Source organism: Malania oleifera, chromosome 2 (genome assembly GCF_029873635.1).
Source record: "Malania oleifera isolate guangnan ecotype guangnan chromosome 2, ASM2987363v1, whole genome shotgun sequence".
Classification (NCBI taxonomy): Eukaryota; Viridiplantae; Streptophyta; class Magnoliopsida; order Santalales; family Ximeniaceae; genus Malania; species Malania oleifera.
This window is the reverse complement of record NC_080418.1, coordinates 117888948-117913744: the sequence shown is the minus strand read 5'-3', so window position 1 is coordinate 117913744 and position 24797 is coordinate 117888948. Positions and strand designations below refer to the sequence as shown.

General features: G+C 35.3%; 1 protein-coding gene across 4 annotated transcripts in view; it reads right to left on the bottom strand.

Annotated features, from left to right (window-relative positions):
- The window catches only part of LOC131147741 (N-carbamoylputrescine amidase), a 35191-nt gene extending 12904 nt beyond the window's left edge, over nt 1–22287 (bottom strand). For 2 of the 4 annotated variants that reach the window (XM_058097287.1, XM_058097286.1), the window contains exons 1-9: nt 22080–22236; nt 14426–14474; nt 8777–8868; nt 8439–8590; nt 8300–8346; nt 8175–8208; nt 7739–7905; nt 7224–7320; nt 6645–6853 (exon numbers count right to left, since the gene is read on the bottom strand). In XM_058097287.1, the coding sequence (XP_057953270.1) occupies nt 6678–6853; nt 7224–7320; nt 7739–7905; nt 8175–8208; nt 8300–8346; nt 8439–8590; nt 8777–8868; nt 14426–14474; nt 22080–22162 (897 nt within the window). In that variant the 5' untranslated portion in view covers nt 22163–22236 and the 3' untranslated portion in view covers nt 6645–6677. Of the gene's footprint in view, nt 1–6377; nt 6417–6485; nt 6854–7223; nt 7321–7738; nt 7906–8174; nt 8209–8299; nt 8347–8438; nt 8591–8776; nt 8869–14425; nt 14475–22079 lie in introns of those variants that run through there. The other 2 variants (XM_058097285.1, XM_058097284.1) reach the window with 2 other exon arrangements.
- Nucleotides 22288–24797: the final 2510 nt, after the last annotated feature.

Sequence of the window (24797 nt, the reverse complement as noted above, 5' to 3'; positions counted from 1 at the left end):
CGTCTGCTGATGAGAGGCTAAAAGTAAGAGGGGGGATAGAATAATCATAGAGGGAAATAGGTTATATGGAGAAAGAGAAAGAACATGGGAAAACTATAAGAGCTCAACTACTAACAGTATACTCTCTTTGACCTCTTTCTTATTCATAAGCATAGGAGCCCCAATTAAATTAGGATTTTAAGGCATTTTTTCAAAAAACTATCACCTGGATAAGGATTATCTATAAGGACCACCAACTTAAATTAGTAGACACCATATGGAGTTTCAACAACCCATGTGGGTGCACCAATGGCTTGGGTCAAATCCGGTTGATTTCCTATAGAAAACGGCCACTTCGATCCATAAAATGACATATTTCCTATATAAAAAAAAAAAATAAGGTTAATTTTTTGGCACATAAGAATGGAGTGAAATGGAATTGAACTTAATAATTTTATATATTCATGTTTCCAACAAATGGTTACCAAAATGGGAATTGGAAATTTTTTATCGGTTTGAAGGTGGAATAGGATCATTATGCCATCTCTCATAAAAGTTCTCGGAATAGTGCTCTATTTCACAAAGGTTGTCCTACAGAATAGGGGGATTATGAGAAGGCCAAAGGATGATTATCACTTGCCTCAATATTTTCACCAACGAATTTTCCAATGTCCAAACCAAATTTAATCATAAGGTCTCAACATAGGGACTCAAACTTATACAATTGGCTTGTTTAACATTCTTCTAATCATTGAGATAATCATTGTTCTCAAGATCGCTTAGGCTTGGTCATTGATGAGCTTTGATTCCTCGACTAAAAAGGAGTTATCAAATTCTCCATACTTAGTCGAGTCAAAATCTTCTCCCTCCTTAGTATGGCTAGCCACTGAAGAGACCTTATAATTTTTGTCAATGGAAGGTTTTGTCTCTTCATCCTCTTCTATGTGATAGGCCAATAGAGGACTCTCATGATCCTTCTAACATAAAAAGAGTCTGCTAGCCCCCATACTATTGAATTTGGCCAAAATCATCATAGGCGATGGTTCAGCCAAGAGAAATTGTTAAGTAACCTACGCATGCCCCCCCAATGTCTACTTGATAAAGATTAGGTTGGCCATACCCCCATGAGCAACTACAATCAGATTGATGGTTCGACCACCCCCATAAAAGGACTGTGGATGATTTATAGTGGAAGCTTTCATTGGTGTTTTTGTTGTGAATATTGAATTACCAAACATGTCTTTTGACATGTTCTCCATATAGGATTTCACTCTTAAAATCATACACAATAATCTCCATTATGGATTGCCACCTCATGAAAGGTGTGAGAAACAACACAAAGACTTTGTTCACCAATTTGTCTGCTGAACCACTGTTAAATCATCATTGATAAGTCTAGCTAGCATTGGCAACAATGTCTCTACTAATGTCAATAACCTTTTGTAACTAGAGACATAATGAGTCTCAATGGCATCAATTTATTGTTTCCAATTAATGGTTCTCAAAGTGGGAGTTAAGGTTTTTTTTTTTTTTTTCTCAATGTGGACATAGAATGAGATCGTTATATCAACCTAGATAGTACCTTATTTCAAAAGGGGTATCCAGTGGAATAAAAATTGTTAGAAGGATACCATATAAATTATAGAAACAAGTGGGAGGGAGTATGAGAAGGTGATGGAGGTTATTAGACATAGATTAGAAGAGAGAGGAAAAAGAAGGAAAGAGATTGAGGGGAAAAGAAATGGGTGTGTGTGTGTGTGTGTGTGTGAGAGAGAGAGAGAGAGAGAGAGAGAAACATTATAACATGTTGTATTAAGCGCTAGCTAGTTTGACTGTTGGATCTCAAGCTCTCTTACAATAAAACTTACACATTTATACTCCTAGATCAAGCCTACATCAATTTTACACTCACAAATCACAAATTCAAAATCCAAATAATAAATTTTCAAGTCATTTGTAAACATTAAATGGCATAGTTATTACAATTGACAAAACTACCATGTCATGAATGGTCATGCCTGATGTTTAAATGCCCTATCGCTTGACGATTACACGACAATGACTACACAACCTCTATCACCTGATGACTAGGGTACTTCACCTAAGTGATTGCCTTATGTCCAAGCGATGGAAGGTCATGTACATTGCCTAGACAACTATCTTATACTTAAGTTATGTTCATCATATGCCTCATCTAGGCGACATCTCTCACAATCACCAATGTACAAGAAGTAGTTTGCCTTGCCTAGGCAAGTACTTTATGCCTCACTTGTAGGAATTATATAAGGAAATGTTGCAGAAAAGAAATTGCTTCAAGACACCTTACAATGTCAATTTCCTTAAAATGTTATTCACCCCCACCAGATTGGAGTGTATTGAGTCAGCAAATACATTTCCAGGATACAATGAAGCCCAGATTATAATATGATATCAATTTGTGTTATACACAAACGAAAACTGATCATAAACACCCTTAGAGTAATCTGAACAAATTTTCTGGAATTCTATTTCTGCAAATAATAGAATCCAGATTTGAAAAAGATATAATTTGAGGAAGCTTTTTGTAAGAAAGAGAAGGAGAGTGATGAATTTTTTGTAATAATTCGTGGAGTTAATTCTGTCTATTTATAGACAAAATTATGCATTTTTCCAAAAGGTTGCATCTGTTCAAATCGCAAAAAAAATTCAACCTGGTCGCACCCAGCGTCGACCTAGTCGAGCCTGGTCGAGCGCCTGGTCGAGCTTGGTCGTGCCCTGGTCGAGCCCCTAGTCAAGACTCTCGGGATTTCATGTTCAGTAGATGGTACCGTTGACCAGGTCGCACCTGGTCTCCTAGTCACACTACTTGGTTCCACCACCAATTTTTTCAACGTGGGACAAACCCACATAACATTAAATACTCCTTATGAATGCTTTGGAAAATTCTTCAAAGGAACACTTTGAAAACCCATAAAATCATATATTTTAGAAAATATTTCAACATTCCCCCACCATTTTCAAAATATAGATGAAAAACAATTTATTTAGATAAGAGATAGTTTATGCATAAATGAAGGTGTTTTTAGAACTTGAACTTTCACTTAGTGAATATATATCAAAGTTAATCAGGAATACATAGCAGACGAACTTTAAACTAGCAATCCTATTTTGATTAACCGGATACATATAACACACAAATTATCAGATCTTTGGGTGTTACCAAAAGTCAACGCATGGATTGGCCTTGCGTCTATATCCCAATTTAATGAGTGTTCTAGAGATAAATCCATTTCTCATAGGAAGCGGCACCACTTCCGACACTCATATAGGTAAGTTTATTAAAGGTACCCCTGTAAATAAAGTACCACATAGAACCTATTATAAACCTTTTAAGAGTTTAAGCTCAGCCTTCACCTTTTCACATTACAGGTGCAAAACACTATTTTCCTTGGGATGGATTGTGTGACACATATACATTTTAGTGCTTTCAGTCACTACATATAATGTACTTTGCTCATTGAACTCGAGAGCTTGAAAATTTCAAGTGTTAAGTCGAGTTTCCATCATTGGTGACTATAGGTCATGGATTTAAGTCTCATCCCCTTTGATGTTTTCCAAACCATGTCTCTTGCAAGTCCTTTTGTTAACGGGTCAGCCAAACTTATTAAGTAGGCTTCCAGAAACTAGATTCTTCCTAATTTCTAGTAACATCAGTGAGAGTCAAACTTTTTCCAGAAGTAACATCTCCTTTGCCTTTGACTACAATAGTAGACAAATTTCCCATGTAGAGAACATTGTCATCTTCTACCGGTTCACACTTTGAGAATGAACTTTTGTCTTTGCATACTTGTCTTGTTGCACCTGAGTCAATCCACCATGCAATGTCATCTTCAACAGCATTGATTTCAGAAATCATTACCAAACACTAGTTAGAGTTTGTTTCATCTTACTTTTTCTTAAGAAGACGACATTCACTCTTACAGTGTCCAGGTTTTCCACAATGGAAGCATGAACCTTTCTTTTTCTTATTTTGATTCTTGTCAGAATTGTACTTCCTCTTCAAATTCCCTATCTTGGGATGTTGGGATTGTTTAGAACTACCTCCTTCTTCCATCATATGCACTTTGAAAGTATGCTCTTCTGCACCCTTTTGGTTCTGCCTAAATACTTCCTCAACTTGGAAATGTTGGCCCATTTGTTCAAGAGACGTATCATCCTTCCTGTGCTTCAAAGATTTTCTAAAATCTTTCCAGGATGGAGGTAACTTATCAATAATAAATGAAACAGAAATGCATTCATCCATTTTCATATTATGTGGATTAAACTGGTAAAGGATATGCATAATTTCATGAAACTACCCTACAACAGATTTATTATCAACCATGGTATAATTGAAAAATTCTCCAGTCAGAAACTTCTTAGTAGTCGCATCATTTGTGAAATACTTAGCCTCAAGTGCATCCCACAACTCCTATACAATAGCCATATTCTGATACAGATCGAATAGATTATCTGACATTGAATTGCAAATGCGGCCTTTGCATATATAATCATCCTATTCCCATTTAAGCCTTGCACGTCCTTGAACCAAAGTTTCATTCTCATTCACAGCAGGTTTGGGAGTGGTCAGAACATACACTACTTTGAGACCCGCAAGAAGAAAGTGCATCTTTTTCTACCAACGCCTGAAATTGCTTCCATCGAATCGTTCAAGTTTGACAAAATCTATAGCAAATTCCCTCAAGGTTTCAAAACTAGCCATTTCGCAAAAATAACGTTTTAAGATTGTAGGAATTATACGAGGAAATGCTACAGAAAAGAAATTGCTTCAAAGCATGTTATAATGTCATTTTCCTTAAAACGTTATTTGCCCCCACTAGATTGGTGTGTATTGAGTCAGCAAATACGTTTTTAGGATACAATGAAACCTAGATTATGATATGATATCAGTTTGCGTTATACACAAACGAAAACTGATCACAAACACTCGTCGAGTAATCTAAACAATTTTTCTGAAATTCTATTTCTGTAGATAATATAATCCAAATTTGATAAAGATATAATTTGAGGAAGCTTTTTGTAAGAAAGAGAAGGAGAGAATGATGAATTTTCTGTATTAATTTGTGGAGTTAATTATGTCTATTTATAAACAGAATTATGTATTTTCCTAAATGTTGCATCTGTTCAAATCACGAAACAAATTCGACCGGGTCGCACCCAAGGTGGACCCGGTCGCGCACTAATCGAGCCCCTAGTCGAGACTCTCGGGATTTCATGTCCAGTCAATGGTACCATCGACCAGATCGCACCTGGTCTACTGGTCACACTACTTGGTCGCGCCACCATTTTTTCAATGTGAGACAAACCCACATAACATTAATACTACTCATGAATGCTTTAGAAAATTCATTAAAGAAAAAAAAAACACTTTGAAAACCCATAAATCATATATTTTAGAAAATATTTCAACATTGCTAAGGTGACCTTCCATTTTAATTCATATGACTTCCTTGCCTTGGGCAATTATCACCACAATTTAAGGGAGTGCACAAGGATCACACCAACAATTTTCAATCTAATCTTCTATTTTACTTACCCTCAATTCATTGCATTCTAGCATACACACATAGCATTAAAGAAAAATTGAAAAGAAAAAATAGAGCACTTAGATTCAAAGGCTCATCGATTGGTGGCCTGAGCTATTTCTATTTTTTTTAACTCCTTAAAATACATTAATGAAGCAGGTTCTACCATCATTAGATTAATTTCCTTAGTGCAATTAGGTGAATTTCCATTAACTGTGTTACATTTGATTCGCTAAATATTTATTCTTAAAAATAAAATAGAATAAGATGAACAAGTAATAAGAATTATTCAACGATATAATAATTTAAAAATATATATATATATACACCACATGTATTACAGAATAAGAATAGACATTTTCATAATAAAATTTAATACTTATTCCTTGTGTATTCTATGTTATGAATTTCTAAAAATTTTTCTTTCTCATTTGTTTTACAATAACACCTTTCCTTTTATAAATTATTAAATTTCAATATTATGATCATTCTATTCCTAAGAAATAAGAATAGACATTTTATGAATCAAATGTAACATGAATTAACCAAGTTCAGACACTTTTATGACAATCTTATCTGTGCATAGTAATTTCAAGTATGGCATCGATGCACACATCAAATTAAGGACCCCTAAAAAGAGGATGACAGTGTGCGAGATCTAAATGCACCGAAATTCATAAATTCACTCTAGTGAAAATACAAGCATCAAAGCTAACTCAAATTGCATGCAACTTAAAATGGTGATACTGACACGAATTATGAGACAGTCTATCCAGAAAACCCCTAAAATGGTGAACAAAAAGAATAAAATGCGCACAGAATTGACCATGGGAGTCACCTCAAACAATAATCGTTTACCTTTGCTTGAATAATCTGAACACAAATTCCATAATTAAATCATAAACATTTTCAAAAACATAAACATTAGGTTAGGACAAAATATTGTAAAAACTCTGATGCTATGCTTCAGATATTTCAATTATTCATCTTTTTTGTTTCAAATTATTGAATAAACTACCTGGCAGCCAGGGTTTACTTTTCCATTTTGTTCTATAAAACAATGCATAATAAGATGATACAATTTAAATATTTATTAATTACCTCTACAATTAGTACAAATGACACAAGTGATGGTCATGCCGAGCAATTGTTGCCATCTAATGTCAAAAGCGCTTTGTATAAATCTGGGCGTCGATCCCGAAATACTCCCCAACTGTGTCTCTTGGATTTAATTTTATCTAGATCGAACTGTGCTACAAGAATGGTTTCCTCTTTATCGTCAGCAGATGCAACAATTTCTCCAGTTGGTCCTGTTCATCAGCACAATATTCGTCACATATATAATCCATGCATGTAATAAGATGGAAATACAAGTATTAAGGTTTGATTTATATTTTTAGCTCAGTGTTAATCTAAATGATACCACAGACATGGTTACCAAGAGGTCCTCAGTTCTAGTCTCATCGCCTACATTTATTGCATCATAGTTAAAGATTAGCGATTTCCATTATAGGGCGTTATTCATGGTTTGTTTATCGTGCAATTGGGCTGTATGTGCAGGAGTGTTAGGGCTTGATAAATATCATTATCCCACAACTGAACGCCTTAAGCTTTTAGATGAATTAGCAATCTAAAAAATTGAAAAATTAGAAAATAACAGCAAATCATCAAATTAAGTACCTGCAATAAATGAATTGCCATAGAATTTGATTTCACTATTTCCATGCTCTGTCTGGATTATCTCCTTCCCAATACGGTTGGAAACTACTAGAGGTACCTAAAATTGTCAAAAATAGGTCAACATTGTTCGAGTGGTAGCACTTCATAATGCAATACCCTTTTCAGAAATGTTATGCTAAGATATTAGCTCCGCAACCTAAGAATATTGGACTAGCAGTTCATTATTGCCCCTACCCCACACCCTTCCCCAACCTCCCAAAAAATGAAGACAGTCTTTGATTCGTGGAAGGTCTCCATTTTATTTTATTTTTTGTTTCACGTGCAAATTGAAAGAATTTATCATTGATCAGACACTTTTGTCAAAGTTGGAAAAGTACCCGATATAAAGTGGCTACATGTTGCCAAGAATTTATTTGCTTAAAGCACATAAAATTGAAGATGAAACTTACAAACTAACCTAAAAATAACATGACTAATACACGGATTAAATATCATAGCCAACAAGTTTAACATACCACATTAGCTCCAGCATGCCCTTGCATTACCCGCTTCCAATGATCACGAGAATCAAGCCCGTCATCTTGAGGTTCAGAGCCAATAGCAGTAGGGTAAAACAATATCTCTGCACCTTGAAGAACCATAACTCGGGCTGCCTCTGGAAACCACTGGTCCCAGCATATTGCTAACAAATATGCAGTAGTTACTATAGGCATGTACCTTCATATCCTCATTACTCAGTACAAAAATTAATGAGACATACAAACACTAGATTTTCTAGTGCATGCCACTGACATATTTACTTTGAAGCACAATCCTCTGGGTTATCTTTTTGATACACCACAATTTGGATGTACCAGCCAATGAATGGATCCATCCAGATAAAATCATAAGTGTACAAATATTAACACAACAAATTCCATAAATAAATTACAAATACCAGAAACTTCTTACCAACTCCAATTTTTGCAAATTTAGTTTGGAAAACCTGTTTACCAACTTCAGCAGTTAATGCAAATCATCATCAAAATGAAAGCTACTATTAAGAAGTATTACATTAAATCAAATTAACGACTCACCTTAAAGCCAGTATCACCAGGGTTGAAGTAGAACTTTTCCTGGTAGCCTGAAAGAAATGACCCATCATTGTGATTAAATAACAAAAAACAAATATATAATATTTGATGTATGAGTGACTCATCCAAACATTTCAAACACCTGGTCCATCTGGGATATGAGACTTTCTATAGAGTCCCAAGTCAGTGCCATCAGCATCAATTATGGCTATTGAATTGTAATGGGCATTGTTTGCTTCTTCAAAGAAGCTGACTGGTATCACTATTCCCAACTCTCTTGCAATTTTCTGCATCCTGCACAGCATACAGAGACATATATCAGATAAGCTCAACAAAATTAAATGTCTAGGCACTTAAAAGAGAATAATTGTTCTCTTGATCCTGTAGTAGGATGCTAGCCGTGGCTTCAGTTAGATGCAGCATGGGAGCATTTAGATGGACAAGCATAATCAGAAGCCAAGTACTGTCTATAAATCATACCTCAAGATTGTAGGATGACCTTTATAAGGCTTGGCTCGATGAAAAAAGTCCTCCCTTTGTGCTTGACAAAAGTAGTATCCTTCAAATAGTTCCTGAATGCGCCCATAAAAATACAAAAGAATGAACGCTGAAACAATGACATGATGCACAGTTGAAAACTAGTGTTTGAACTAGCATAAACAAATATCTCATCCTTTACCTAAAAGCCTAAAACCCAGGCAGCTACCACACAGAACATTGAACTGAAATAGAGACATAAATTAAAGGGAGCAAAAGGAGAGCCCCTCCCAACCCCATTTGACCTTGAAGTTAAACAAACAAATTTAATATTGATCTTCCTATTTCCAAAAGTCCAGGTTTTGCCAAATTTGAATTGTTGCAGGGGAGTCTCTCATTTTCATCACATTGTCTCCATGTATGACCTCCACATATGCACTAAGTTTAGAATTGAAAACCAAATGTTGGCATCCATAAGATTTTCAACCTATTTCAAGGAAAGCGGCCTTGAGGTTTTTTGTCTAATGTGCCAGACCTTTTGTTCCATTTTGCCCTGTAGGAGGGTCATTCAAGGAAAATTGGCTCCATTTGGTAATATTGCAACTATGTGAGAAGTTCTCCCACATTCTCTTTTGGCTGTAATTCCATGATGCTTTCCTGAATGATTTGTTATCAGAGCCCAACCAAGATCATCACACTATTCTTCCATTCTCAATCCCCCATTTTTTTCCCTCTCTTCTTCTCTTCTTCATTCTCTATATCTCTCCAGTTTTTATCTTCTGATCTTCTCTTTCTGTTCTTTTACTGTTTCTCTATTCTTCTTCCCCCCACCCCTCCTTTTTCTTCCCTGTTCTGCTTCTATTTTCTCACTGAATGTGATCTGATCTATTCTCTGTTCTGACCCTGTTCTAATTTTTCTATTCTGCTGCCTCTCGCTTAATTTTCTCCTCTTCTTCCCTTCTTTTAAAATTTCTCCCCTAATTCTCATTTCTCTCTATTTTTGTCACTTAATTCTCTTTATACTTATCTGATTCTGAATTTCTTTTCCTGTCCCACATCTCTGTTTCTGAATTTTCTGATATGCTGCAATCTGGAATTCTGCAGTTCTCACTCTTATTCTTACATCATTCATTCTCTACATTCATCACTCTCCCTCTCTGTCAATCTCTCATCTCCACACCAACCACAAATTCAATCATCATCTCTGCTACTAAATTCAGGGAAAACATGCAATTTCCAGAAATTACAGTCATGCCCTTTGTATTCAAACTTCAAATTCCAGTCATTCTTTCACGACACCACCATAACCAAACAAAACAGAAACACTTGAATGACATTCCCTCAAAGTTTCATCACCTTCTGACAAGTTGTATGGCCCTGCCACCCCATCAAAATCCCAAACTTACTGAACATATTTCTTCACACTGCCGCCACCACCACCACCAGACTAACCACCCTCGATCTACCACCATCCAAAATTTGTCACCAGAGGACATTGCCAATGGTGCACGCGTCCCCACATGCCAGCAACATGCATGGGGAGAACTCTCAGACCGTGCAACTTCCAGACTTACGATAAATTGATTCCAGCCACGAGAATTTGGAGTTTTCCCTGAGATTTTAGTTCGCAGAATGACATTTTGATTCCAGACATGATACTTTTTTAAAGCAAGCACAATATTTTGATATGAAGAGGTAGAAATTTCACTACCAGTGTTCCGTTAGCGCTGTCAAACGTCAAATAGTTGCTACCAGCAATAATAATCAGATTTCGCTGCATTTTGTGAGATTTCATTGATCCTCCAACAATTCAAAATTCGAGGCTGATTTTTCCCAACTGAGGGAGATTTGCTGTAGGAAAAAAAAAAAAAAAAACTGAACCATGGGTAGACCCTTGTTGAGACTAATTCAGAAGAATTGGATCAAGAGATTGTTGTGTTTTCAATTGTTTCATTATGCATGTTCAGTTTAATCAGTAGTAGGATTAGGTGTATTTGGAGATTTTTTTTGTAATATTTGTGTATATTAAGGGTTCGTTTGTAATTTCATGTATTTTTAGGGGTTAATGTGCAATTCTTGTAATTTAGGATTTCTTATAAATAAGGTGTAACCGCCATGTAGAGTTAGTTTTTGATGAATGTGAATTAAGAGAGACTGTGTGCTTTACCCCATTGTATTTCCTTACCCATCTTCCTTCATCCTTCTTATTCCTTTCTTCCCGTCTCCTATCCTCTTTCTCTCTCACACTCTCTCTTGGAAATTCTGTGTTGTTGTCTTGCATAGTTGCATCAGGACAGCTACATGGTTCCTCTTCACTGTTTTGCACAAGCTAGGGCAATATCCTCCAACAATTGGAGGGTTGTCAAATCCTAGAAATCTCAATTCAAGTTATTCTAGGTCTACCACTTCCCTACTACCACAACATTAACTAGCTCAATCTTCCTCACTGCTGCATTATTTCACCTATGTTGCATGTGCCTAAAACATCTTAACTGCCCTTTTTACCGTATCTTGTGCTATGCCTAACTTACCAAGCATGCATCCATTTCCAATTTATCTTTTAGGGTCCGTCTGGATCAAGGATTTTGTTTGGGGAAAGGAAAGAAAAGGAAAATAAGAAGAAAACTCGTTTTATATCATATACTATTAAAAAATAAAAAATAAAAATTCTAATATGATTTAAAACTAAGAAAATTTAAATGCTAATGTATGTAAAATCAAATTTTCATTCATTGAATTGGTTTTTTTTTTCCTTTCTCACTTTCCTTGATAATCAATCAATGAAAAAAAGTGGATTTTTTCCTATTTTCCTTTCCTTTCCCTAATGTTTTCTTAGTTCCAAATGGGGCCTTACATATCCATCTTAACATTCTTATTTCAGCAACTTTTTAGTTTTTGGAATATGTTGTTACTTAGTTTTCCAACATTTTAATCCAAATAGCATAACTGATTCCATAGACTTTTCTTTCAGTTTTAATGGCAGTTAGCAATCGCACACTCCCAAAGCACATCTGCAGTTTATCTAACCTACTTTAATCCTATGTATTACATCTCTTCAATTTCTCCTACAATTTGCATAATAGATCCAATGTATTGAAATCAACTAGTGCTAACAATTTCTCGACCATCAAGTTAATCTTTTATCCAACATCCCTCCTAAAATGACTAAGAGAATCACACCTTGGTTGTGTTTGAGAGCATGGATTTGGAATTATGTGGATTCAGACAAAAGTTGATATAATTTTATACTTTTCATCCAAATCCACACAAATCCAATTCAAGGTCCAAACTCCAATCTCCCTAACATGGTGTTAATGTAACAAATATTATTTCTACCTGTCCTAAAAACTCTAGATTATAAAGCTTCTCTACATAATTCCAACTTAGATTCTATTCCACCTTCAGTTTCATCAATCAAGATAACACATTTGACACAATATATCCTAGTAAGCTCATCCATCATTCAAGAAAAAATAAAATAAGAGCTCAAAGCAGACCTTGTTGCGATTGGAAATTCCTTATGCCCTCCGTTTGCAGTCCTAACACAAGTCATTACCCTATCACACACATTCTCTATGACACGTATATACCTGCAGCATACTCCCTTTTTTCTAGAAACCACCATAGAACTTCCCTAGATACCCCATGTCTCACTGTCAATAAAAACCATGCGCAAGTCCTTTCTTTTTCATTAGCTTTTCCATTAATCTTCTTAATAGACTAATAGCTTTTGCAGTTGATCTCGAAGCACAAAATTCAATGAAACCCATCCTTGTTTCTAAACTTAGTCCTTGTTCAATATAATATATTAAATTCAAAAAGTTCACCAAAGGCAATTCCAGTATTTTACTGCATTAGAACCTAAGATTTGCACAGAAAATTATCACTATCCAAAAACTTCCATGGACAAATTAAATCCATCTTCCCTTTGCACCATCATATGATTCTTTATTGTTTTGGATTTGCGAGATAATCAGAATCTTACCATTGTCACATACATACAATATATGGCACCACCACACATTTATTTATCATGCTATATACGAGTTACATATCAAGCAATGACAATACATAGTAGAAACACGTATCCTAATACATCGACATGTCATCTAACATACATAGATTATACAACAATTCATTTTTGTATTAGCAAATTGATTATACATTCCCCACAGTATACCAGTCCTTTAACTAGCAGATGTGAATGTTATGCAACAGCATCAATGTTACGATTGGTGGCCACAACCATTAAATAAACACCATAACATAGCATACAATTGGGGTCCAAATACCGCAGTGACCATCAGACACCATTATTTGAGTGGGAATAAATTAAGAGCCATAGCAGGTGCTACAGACCGCAATGGCTCCTTAAAGACCATTACAGCACTAGAATTACTTTTTATCTTTGTTCACTTTTTCTTCTCATTTTCTCTCATTTCCTTTTGCATAACAATCCCAATTAGCTATGAGAAGAAAAGGGGGAGGAAAAGACGATAACAAGGATGAAAACAATGCAGTAACATTTATTTCTTGTGACAATTATAAAGAATATAATAAGTATTATGATTCTAATAATGTGATTTTATGGCTCAGATTGTGTAATATGATTATGTAAGTCAATGACAAATTCAGTATATCTTTATTTAAAAAAAACTGATAGCAAAAGAAGATGAATTTATTAGAATAGGAAGAATATACAAGAGAACAAGAAATCCTCCTCACAAAAAATAAAAAAATAAAAAAGAAATAATAAAAAAAAAATCAAAAATCAAAACACAACAATTAGATTAATAAAGCCAACCAATCTCTTTAGATATCAGAAAGCCTCATTCCTTTAAAATAACCAGCATAAGAACACCAAAGCAAGGCAAAATAATGAATCTTCTCCTATATCAAAGATAGGTCAGCCTTTTCCCCATAAATATGTGAGCATTTCATTCAAGCCATAAACCCCACAAAACTGCAAAAGCCGCACAAGTCCACAAAACATGCACATCCTTCCTTTTACGAAAACCAGAAAATAAAGTGGCTACCAAATCCTCCACCTACTCCGGACAAACCCACTTTTCTCCCAAAAAACTTTATTAAAATTTTAATTCAACTAATAAAATAATGGAACTTTAGCTATTTTAAGACTTTAACTAATAAATAATGGAACTTTTATGGTCTATTATGTCCATTTTGATCTTGCTTGATTAGATACCACTTAAAAAAAATAATGTATATTAAATGCTTAATAAATTCTATTTCATTAATTTACTTATCATATTGTGCAATCAACTTATCAACTTATTTTATATGATTGATAAATGATTTGTTTATATTTATGATCATGAAGTAATAAAAAGTGGAAAAAAAAAAAAACATTTTCATGTCCATATCATTTATAAAAAAAAAACAATATAAATTTAGCAAAAATGCATATTGTGCCATCAATAATTGAGGGTAGAGCACTGAAACAGATCTTCAAGAATGATAAAAAGGTTTCACAGAACGAAAGATACAAAAGTCATAGTAGTAGTCTAAATTCTAAAAATGTACTAGATGCAAAAGACACACCAAAATGAGTAACAAACAGTGAGCATGATTGAAATGAGGGGTAAAAGTACTTCTATGGCAACTATATATCCGAAGTTTTATATCGCATACTTGAATAAGAATGATTTTTGCACCCTTCCCATGAGCAGCTCTAACCAGCCTGCAAAGAAAAAGGTAAATTTTTAACAAGGTAGGAGAAAAAGCACAATTAATTCCAAAAGGTAGCATCTATCATTAATCTTAAATTTCTTAAATTTATAAGAAAAAGCAAAGCATGAAGGAGCAGCATAAATTACCACCAAACACTCCATAGAATAACAAATAAAAGCAAGAATGAAGAGTTCGTAAGCCACACTAGCTTCTATGAATAAAATCTAGAAACATCAAAGCACTAGGATTGCCATATAGAACCATGGTCTCAAATTTCCACGAAATTGTCGAAGTTCCATCAAATTTTCTGATTTCCATCACCCTCGAAATCAAAATGGCAGTTGATTTTCATTTTACATAATTTCATCAAAATTTCAACGAATCATCCAAAATTTATCGAAATTTCAAAATTTTAGAGAAACTTGTTGAAATTTTAACTATAGAACGAAATTTCCCCATAATTCAAATGAGAGATTTCAGAGCAAAGTGAAATTTCGTTCTTAATTTATTTTATTTTTTTATTGAAACAAAAAGATTAATATAAGGGGCTTTTGAAATTATATGAAAAAATAAACTTACAACAACATTTTTTATCTAACCATTCATGTCTAAATTATCGTTATTCATATATAATATTTTAAATGATTTAGGAATTTCATTTGCATTAAGTAAATATTTTTAATGCAAATTATCTTACAAATAAATTTGATACACAAATTATATTATAACTTCTCCACCTCGTACCAACATAGATGTATTTAACATGCAATATATTAGTCCTAAAACATATACTATTAAGCCTATTAACCATTTCTGAAGTTTCAAAAAAGAATTCCATGCTTTACTATTGATTTCCATTATTTTTTCAAATTGAAATTGACATTGAAATAGAAATTTTTGTCAAAATTTCCATACGTTTGGAGCTTCGAAATTTGAGTTGAAATCAAAACTTATAGAACATCGCTTTATAAGGCCCCCATTTATTTTATATACATATATGTATAGATACATTCATCCATACGTGCATATGGACACACACACACATAATATTAACAAAACTATTCCCTTGTATAGAGAATCAACATTACCACAAAGAATTATGACATGGTAACAATATGGGCACTTGAAATACTAAAAGAGCACCTTTTTCAAAAAGAACCCAGCCCAACATTAATAAGCGCCAAATTGTCCAACATCAAGGGACAAGTTCATTTATTTGGCACAAAGTTGACCATATTGAAAACAAGTATGTACTGCTAAAGAAGCAAAATGACCGCAATAGCCACCACTTGGAAGTAAAGGATTGTTTGTTTAAATTAAAAGATACAACCTTCCTAGTCAAGGCATTTCTAGAAAGGCAGCAATTTGGACAGATTACCATTCCAAATAAATGTTAGTTTCATAGAAAAATTTGGACTACAATGAATGCAAAAACCTAAAGGCAGTGCCTATAGGCAAGAATGAAGCAGAAATGAAAGTGCCTTGTTAGTTGTTACATACAATTATGCAAAATGTTAGAATTGGTGATGACAGGATGCAAAGGACGGAGTCATGCCACTAAGTTGATTATTCCCCTAATAATATGAGATTCTAAGTTGGTGGCAGCATCTTATAGAACTACAGGTTATAATCAAAGGTTGGTGGAAGACTCGGCATTTACAAATTTAGCTATGTTTAACCAATTCAGAACAACCATTTCAGAACATTTACAGGGTTCCGTTCTCATAATGGATACACTACTTATGCAATGGAATCACAAAAATAATTGTTTCTTCAATTAATAAGCCACTTATCTCTTCCTTTGTTTTGCAGCAACACATATATCCTTCTGCATGCCTGATTAACTCCTACCATTTTTAACTCGCGCACAACTATCATAATACTGACATCACTAAAGATATGAGAGTAGAGGCCATGCACCAATGTCAACGATGCAGATTAGAATCATTAGACCCTTGAAGCCATCAATCATAAACCCAATCCTCATCACACACTTCCTACGCCTATTCATCATAATTAGGGTGTTGTCTGCTTGCGGACGGAATGAAACTAGGTGAGAAGTTAAGCTTTTGGAAATTCAACTATCATTTTGTTGAAATACTTTGTCAGCATATGTTTTTGTTCTGATGATTACCACACTAGTTTAAATGTTGAAATATTTTGTGAATTTGTGTTATCTTAATAATGTAATTGAATTAACTTTGCAAAAGAAAGATTTATAAGAAGCATGCATAAGAAGCTTCATGAGAAGCAACGTAGAGGCTTCATGAGAAGCATCGTAAGAACTTCATAAGATGCTTCATGAGAAGCGCCATAAGAAGCTGCATAAGAAGATCCATAAGAAGCACCGTAAGAACCAGTATCAAAAACATCTACAAAAGCATTTCCAGCAGACCTGTTTGTGTCTATTATAAATTGGTTTTTGTATGAGTTCAAATTACTATGGTTTACTAATAAATGGGTTTTAAAGAATTAAATGTCACGTATTTTTAAGATTGAATAATTTTTAAATTAGGTTGACTTTGTGTTTCATTGTGTTTAATGTTCTTGGAGCTAACCTTCTTGGAATTATTTCTCCCAGCTGTCCCAACAGCATGTGCTATTCTTTGTGCTCCCATAAGGCTACAAATTTGAATTTAAATTGTATTTTGCATCAAATACTATTGTTGCTTTTTGGATATAATTTTTCTCTTATTGCCTGTAATCACTTGTGCAGTCCTTCAAGTTTTCAATGCTTTAAATTTAAATTTAAACTTGAATAATGCTTTAATCAAGCTGTTGACAGCATGTATGACTTCGTTTTGTCTCATTGATCCCAAAAAATGTGGGGGCTTTAAACATCAAAGACTTTCATCCCGTTAACATTGTTGGTAGCTTGCATAAACTCCTACATAAAGTCCTTGCAGTCAGGTCACATTAATAATTTCAGAAGTCGTTGGAAAAAAACAACATGCCTTTGTTGCAGCCTTGCAGGCAGACATATCATGGATGCAGCCCTTAATGAAAATGAGGTTGTTGACACTTGTTTAAAGGGAGGAAGTAGTGGCGTAGCCTGCAAACTGGATATGGAAAAGGCTTTTGATATGTGAACTGGAATCATCTTCTTTATATAATCAGAAGGATGGGTTTTGAGGAAACTTGGTGCAGTTGGATCAATCACTACATATCCACACCCTCATTTTCAGTGCTCATTAATGGCTGCCCCACAGAGGTCTTCAAATCTTCACACAGTTTGCATCAAGGGGACCCCCTATCACCCCCCCCCCCCCCTTCTTTTTTGTTTATCTTGGTTATGGAAGTTTTGAGTGATATGTTAGTCAAAGCCAATGAAGATGACCTGCTTAAGGGGCTTAGCATCAGAAGGAACAACGAGGTCTTAGTGGTCTCCCACCTACTCTCTGCAGGTGATACAATTGTTTTCGTGATAATGATCCTGTTCAAATCCTTAACCTCAGATGCATTCTTTTTGGTTTCAAGGCAGTCACAAGTCTAAAGGTGAATTTGGGTAAAAGCAAAATCATCCCTATGGGGCCTAGCAATAATGGCGTTTTCTTGCAAGCATCTCAATCTGCAATCTTGAGACCTTTCCCATTTCTTACCTGGGCCTTCCACTAGGTGCCAAGTTCAAAGACAAGGGTGTTTGGGATCCCATTATTGGCAGTTTTAAAAGGAAACTAGTTGGATGGAAAAGGAATTATCCCTCATAGGGTGGTAGACTCATGCTCATCAAAAGAACCTTAGCCGATCTCCTAATCTACTTTATGTCTTTGATCCCCCTCACTATTGTTGTTGCCAAGAGACTAGAAGGGATCCAAAGAAGATTCCTCTAAGGGAACACAGGAGAGGGGTTCAAGCATGGTTTCAAATCACGGCAGTGGGTAGCATAACGTAATGGTAACGGCTGTAACGGGAAGCAAGAGTAGCAGATGTTACATAACGGAAAGTGAGTATAACGGCTGTGAATTTTTTTTAAGCACACACAACCATGTGCATATTAGCGTACTTGCATGTTTTAAGCTTTTAGCCCTTCTTAGAATGAGTTTTGGTGTATTTTGGATCCTTTAGTTCGAGTAACTAAGTTATTTGGTAAGGGCAACAAGTTTACATTTGTTTTAAACCACCATTGATAGAAAAATTACGTGTGCGCGCTTATTTATACTTCTCATTGTTCTTATCTGTGATAAATTCTTATGTGTGCTAAATTATTAATAAAACAAAATACATTATACACTCCACTAATCTATTTGACACATAAGACATACAAAGAATACAAATATAAAATAGCTAGAAAAGAAAGAAAGTTGAAGTTGAAAAATATTGAACATAAATATCACATTACTAATATTGTCAAAATAAAATATTTTCCTAACAATTAAGTATTTTCAAATTGTTAATTAATGCTTCTCTTGTGAGTATTTAAAGAAATAGTAAATTTGTATCATTGTCATCCTCATTATAATCTTTTCCCCTTCTCGTCATATGAAATATTGAGAATGATTTATGAAAGAGAGGGAAAAAGTGAGAAGAAAAAGTAAAAAATAAAATTAATTCTTTGATGTAACAGTCCTGTAGTGGTTACATAATGGCCGTAGTGGCCTTTATGTAACGGTCGCGGTCTGTAACGGCCACTACAGCCGTGATTTTTCTTCCCACCAATTTTCGTGGTGTGTAACGGTATCAGCAACCCAAAAAACTATTACGTAACGGCGCTACATAACGGTCACGACCATCATTTAAAACCACCGTTCAAGTATCATCTTGTTAAATGGGGGTGATTGTTAAACAAACTCTGCAAAAGAGAGGACTTAGCCTGAGATCTCTCCTCACCTTCAACAAGGCTCTCTTAGGAAAATGGTTATGGAGGTTCATGTCTGAGAGGAATTATTTATGGAGGGATGTTGTTGCAACTAAATTTGGCCTTCACCATAACAGTTAACAGCTCGATTTTCTGACGAGCTTACTCAAGGCCATGGCACAAGTGTTTGGAAATTCATCTGGACGGGGTGGGAAAACTTCTTCTCTCACATCCAGTTCAATGTGGGAAATGGGGAGGATATATTTTTTTGGGCAGAACAATTGGTGTGGCAATTATCAACTCAGCTCCTCTTTCCCTTCCATTTGCAGGCTTGCCTGCAATAAAAATTCCCTCATTTGTCAACATCGGGAAAGCACTAATAATGAGACCTTCTGAAACATATACCTGATTAGAATGTTTATGATTGGGAGATCAATGCTCTTATTAATTTCAATAGCAATCTTTATCTTGTTCAGAGTTAGGCCTCTTACAATAAGCCCATATGGACCCTAAGCAAAGAGGTATTTTTATGGTCAATTCTTATTACAATCACCTTTGCAGGCCAGCAGTGTATGACCAATTTTCCTTGGAAGCTTGTTTAAAAAACAGCAGCACCTTTGGAAGTAGCTTTTTTCACCTAGGAGGCTGCTCTAGGGAAAATCCTCAGCTTAGACAATCTCCAAAAGAAAGGTTTGCCTACCATGAATAGGTGTTATCTATGCCTTAAAGAAGCGGAATTGGTGAACCACATACTCCTCCTATGCTCTTGGACCAAGGATCTCTAGAGCCTAGCCAATTCCATGGTCAAGCATAAATGGGTCATAGCAGCTTCAGTGAAGATGAGATTTGGGCTTGGAAAGGGATCCGCTCCAATAGGTCCAAATGGAAGGCATTTTCCCTTATCCCCCTTGCTATTTTTTGGGCTATTTGAAGACAAAGGAATAGGAGGGCTTTTGAGGAGAAGCTTTCTTCTATGCAAACCATCTCGGATAGCTGGATGTTAATGATCTCTAGTTGGCATAGTGGATTGCTTGGGAGAGACTTAACTGTAGTTTTGGATTTCTTTGATGTACTCCCTTGATTGGGATTTGTTTGTTCTTTCTCTGTTCTCACTGTACTGTTTGGTATCCCCTTGATGCCATATTTTCTCTAATGAAATTTCTTTTCTTTGCTGATCTGAAATAAATAAATTATGTCTTGGTTTTATTATATTTGTCATTGTCTTGAATTAATTCTAATTGTTGGCAAATGGCATTAACTCTTGGTGGTTGGAAGCAATCATTTCCTTATGTTGTCTACAAAATATGTAGGTTGTGCTTCAAAAGAAGTAACCTCAAAGAGATACATTATGATATTTAGAGAGAGCTATTATACTACTCAAAAGAGAGCTGAAAAGAGAGATATATTGTGAAAAAATAAAAATAAAAGAGAGCTACACTAACACCCAAGATCTTCCTTCATTGAAACTACACTTGATGGTGTGAAAGAAAGAACACGAGTTGTGATGAATTGATTTCTTGAGAACCCAAAAAGTTCTTCCTTGACTCTATGCTTTAATTTTTCATCTTGTTGAGAAGTAGTTTTGTGTTGTATGGTTTTACATTTATTATAACTCTATTATGAAGGATCTTGTGACCCGATTTGGGTTTCTACCCGACTTAGGACAGGTTGTCCTAGTGCTTCTTGGCATGACTGAGTGAGGGATTTCTAGCCGTGTGGGTTTCTACACCAATTGGGTTTTTACCCTGAGAGTTAAAAGGCAGGTTGCCCTGAGTGCAGGTTGCATTGTATTTGGCAGGTTGCCAAGAGAGAGTTTGAGAGAAATTTGTATAGGACAAGTTATCCTAACTGAGTGATACTAAGTATTTGGTTTATTCGAACTTAATGAAAATAATCATGCAAGTTTGCTTGAGGAGTGGATGTAGGTTACAGTTGACCAAAACAATAATATCGTGTGTGCTTCTCTTGGTTGTAGTTTGATTATTCTTGTTTCTTATGGTTTAATTATACTTGCATAATCTCATCTATTCACTGATTAAATGTTTGAATATTCGTAAGATTTAAATAAAACAATCTTTTTTACCACCCAAATTAACCCTCCCCACCCCCCTTGGGTGCCACTATAGGACCAACACATATGATCATAGAGTCCACAGGCTTTAATAAAGCAAGAACTCTCTATTTCGAGCATAACTAAGCCCAGCAACTTAATCACAAATATGAATGATTTGATGCTAGCAAAAAATTTCAGAACGGCCAAGAACAAATAAAATTGAAAAGTGACCATGTAAACATAGGTAGCCAAATTTTAAATCCCTCATTTTCAAAGACAAGGGACAAAATGAAGGAATACACAGCTAAATAATGGATCCACGTGTACACATTGCAGGAACAATTGTTGGAGTTACTAGAAAAACTTCATCGTGCATAAATTCATCTAAGCAGTTTTAAAAAAAAAAAAACCTTTTTAAAAAATGAACAAAACTGTGAAAGTGCAATACTCTGGGTTTGACCGTAAAGGGGAGAGATGTCTAAAATGGCGCCAACAAAAGGATGAGGGTTTGGACTTTAACGGGCATTCTTCATGTTCTTGGGAAACAGTGAGCGCAGGTGTGAGGATGTGCATACAATCAGATTCATTCCCCAATCAAACATGCCACTGAATCAAAGATAATAAAATTCGCCCATAACAAAGTGCTTAACATATAGTTAGTGTACAAATAGCTGCAGCAGGAAACTGAAACAACAAAGAAAGCTAAAGCGGCGGAAACCCATGAAAGATCAAAGGAAGAGTTCTAGGAAAAACGAAGACGGGCATACTTTTCTGCTTTGTCAACATTAGCAGAGACGTCATCGACGCAAGCAAACTGCAGAGCTGAGACGACAACCCTTCGTCCCTCCATCCCCAAACCCTTTGCCCCCTTTTTCCCCGATGTTCACAGAAGACGCACACTAGTTAGCAGACTGCGGACTTTCTTTTGCTCGCCGCAAAAGCCAGCACTAATACATATATATTTTATATTTAAAAATGCACACGAAAACGAAAACGAAAACAAAATAACCGTTTCTTACCATCAAAATTTATGGAAATAAAAAATTAAAATCAAAGACAAACAATAAATTAATATTTATAACATTCAAATAAATTATAATTTTAATTGAACAAATACTAAAAAATGAATGATTTTAATCTACAAAATTAGTTCTGTATATTAAAATATTCTAATAATATGTTACGTAATTCAGATATACCTACTTCATAAGCGAATGGAATCAAAACTTCACTATTTTGGGAGAAATTACAAAATGACATGTAATTAGCCTTACAAAATATCTTTCGCTGCTTTCTTTTATATATCTCCTCTTCCTCTCCCTCTCCCTTTCTATTTCATTTCTCCTTCTCTACTTGTGTTATTGTACACATCTCAATGATCTACTCCTCCTTATATAGCCATGTGGGAGGAGCAGGTGGGCTTCTATTTATTTATTTAAAGGGAGTAATTGGACGATAAGATAAGGAAGAGGTGGACAGGTGGGTGATGGGATAAGGGAGAGTGTCACCATAGCCGTCCATAACACATCGTGTATGGGGGACATTTATGATAGGGCATCCACCATTATTTCACAACACTCCCCCTTGGATGTCACCCATATATTATATTAATACTTTCTGCTAAGATCTTTAAGATGTCTCATTCTGATGAACAAATTTACTAGATTATCACTTGATCGGATATGATGAACTATATCACCATTCTTTTGAAGTTCATGTGTATAGAAGAATTTTGGAGAGATATACTTCGTTCTGTCACCCTTTATGTATCTTAGTTAAGTTATACATGCAGTGTTTGTCTTCATATAAAACTGTTGGAATACATTTGATTGATTGAAGACCACATTTTTCTTGGATATAATAAATCATTTATCTAAGCCATATGCATTCTCTATTAGCTTCATGGATAACTAGTACTTTTTTTTTTTTTTTATCAATTGGGTAAATGTATTGATCGACTGAAAATATATACAACTACGTTGGGCACTCCCAGGTCATCTTGATACCACAATGACAATACAAGTCAAAAGTCCAGGAATACATCAAACTTGGGCATACCTAGGGGCCAAGGAATTGGCCAATCACATTATCAATACTCAGAGATATCCCAAGAACATCAATACATGCCCTATAATATCAAACTGAGAACATGTCAAATTTATCAAAAACCGCCCTATAGATATGTCTTTGTATGACACTAATTAAATCTATAGGAGGAATTACATGATTATCGAATCTTTTTCTATTCCTAGAGTGCCAAATAAAATACACAGAAGTAGCCAAGCCAATTTTCTTCCCAGCAGAGTGAACTCCATTGCCTTTTGCTTCTTTATGTAACCATTTCACCGTTGCCTTGATTGAAGTCATGGCCCTTTCAATTCCAATCCACTTCCTTATGCTACCCCACACTTCAGCGAGTATTTACAGCCGAAGAAAAGGTGTTCAAGTGTCTCCATATCGCTATTACAGAATGTACATCTTAAGTTAATCTCTACTCCTTTTATCTTGTCACAAGTTGGAAGCTTTCCCTTCCAGCCCAGCCACAAGCAGAAAGCATACTTCGGGGAAATTCCATTATACCAGCTAGACTTTGTCCATGGCATTTTTTTACTCTTCTCCCTCCAGAAATCATAGAGTGTATGCGAACCACTTCCCATTCTTTCCATAATTTCTATGGCAGCAGCCACACTCCCACAATTCAGTACTAGCTAGTCTTTGATTTCAACCAAACTTTTGAATAGGGAGGAGTCATCTTTTTTAGCTACAACATACCAGATTTCAACCTCCTTCAAGTAGAACTGATGGATCCATTTCGTCCATAAACTATCCTTTTTTGCTTGAACATTCCATAACGCTTTAGACAACAGAGCTCTGTTCCATGTCTTGAGGTCAACCACTCCCACGCCACCTTCTTGTTTTGGCTTGCAGATTTCCCTCCAAGCAACCAAGGCCCTCCTCCTACCACCCCATAGGAATACACGACCTAGCTTAATTACTTGGTTTAGAACATTCCCTGGAATTGGAAAAATAGCAAGCCAAAAACATTCTATCCCTTGGATAATTGAATTAATTATTTCTAATCTACCAGCATACGTTAGAGTGTGCCCAGGCCACCCTTTAAACAACCCACCAATTCTATCAATCAAGGGCCTGTAGTGGGCAACATTCAGTTTAGATGACAGTAGTGGAACTCCCAGGTATTTGAAAGGAAATTCACCCTTTTTGAATCCTATTTGATTTAAAATAATCTCCCAAGTCTCGTGGCTTCATATCAGCCTGATACAGGTTTGATTTCAAGCAGTTTGCTTAGAGACCAAAGCACTAAGAGAATTCCTTCAAGCAATCCATTAGGTAGCTTACTGAGACAGCATCTCCCTTAGAGAACAGCATGAGATCATCGGCAAAGGCCAAGTGTGTAATCTTCAGTTCATCACATTTGGGATGAAATTTAAATCTAAATTTACCCTCCAATGATTTGAGTAGCC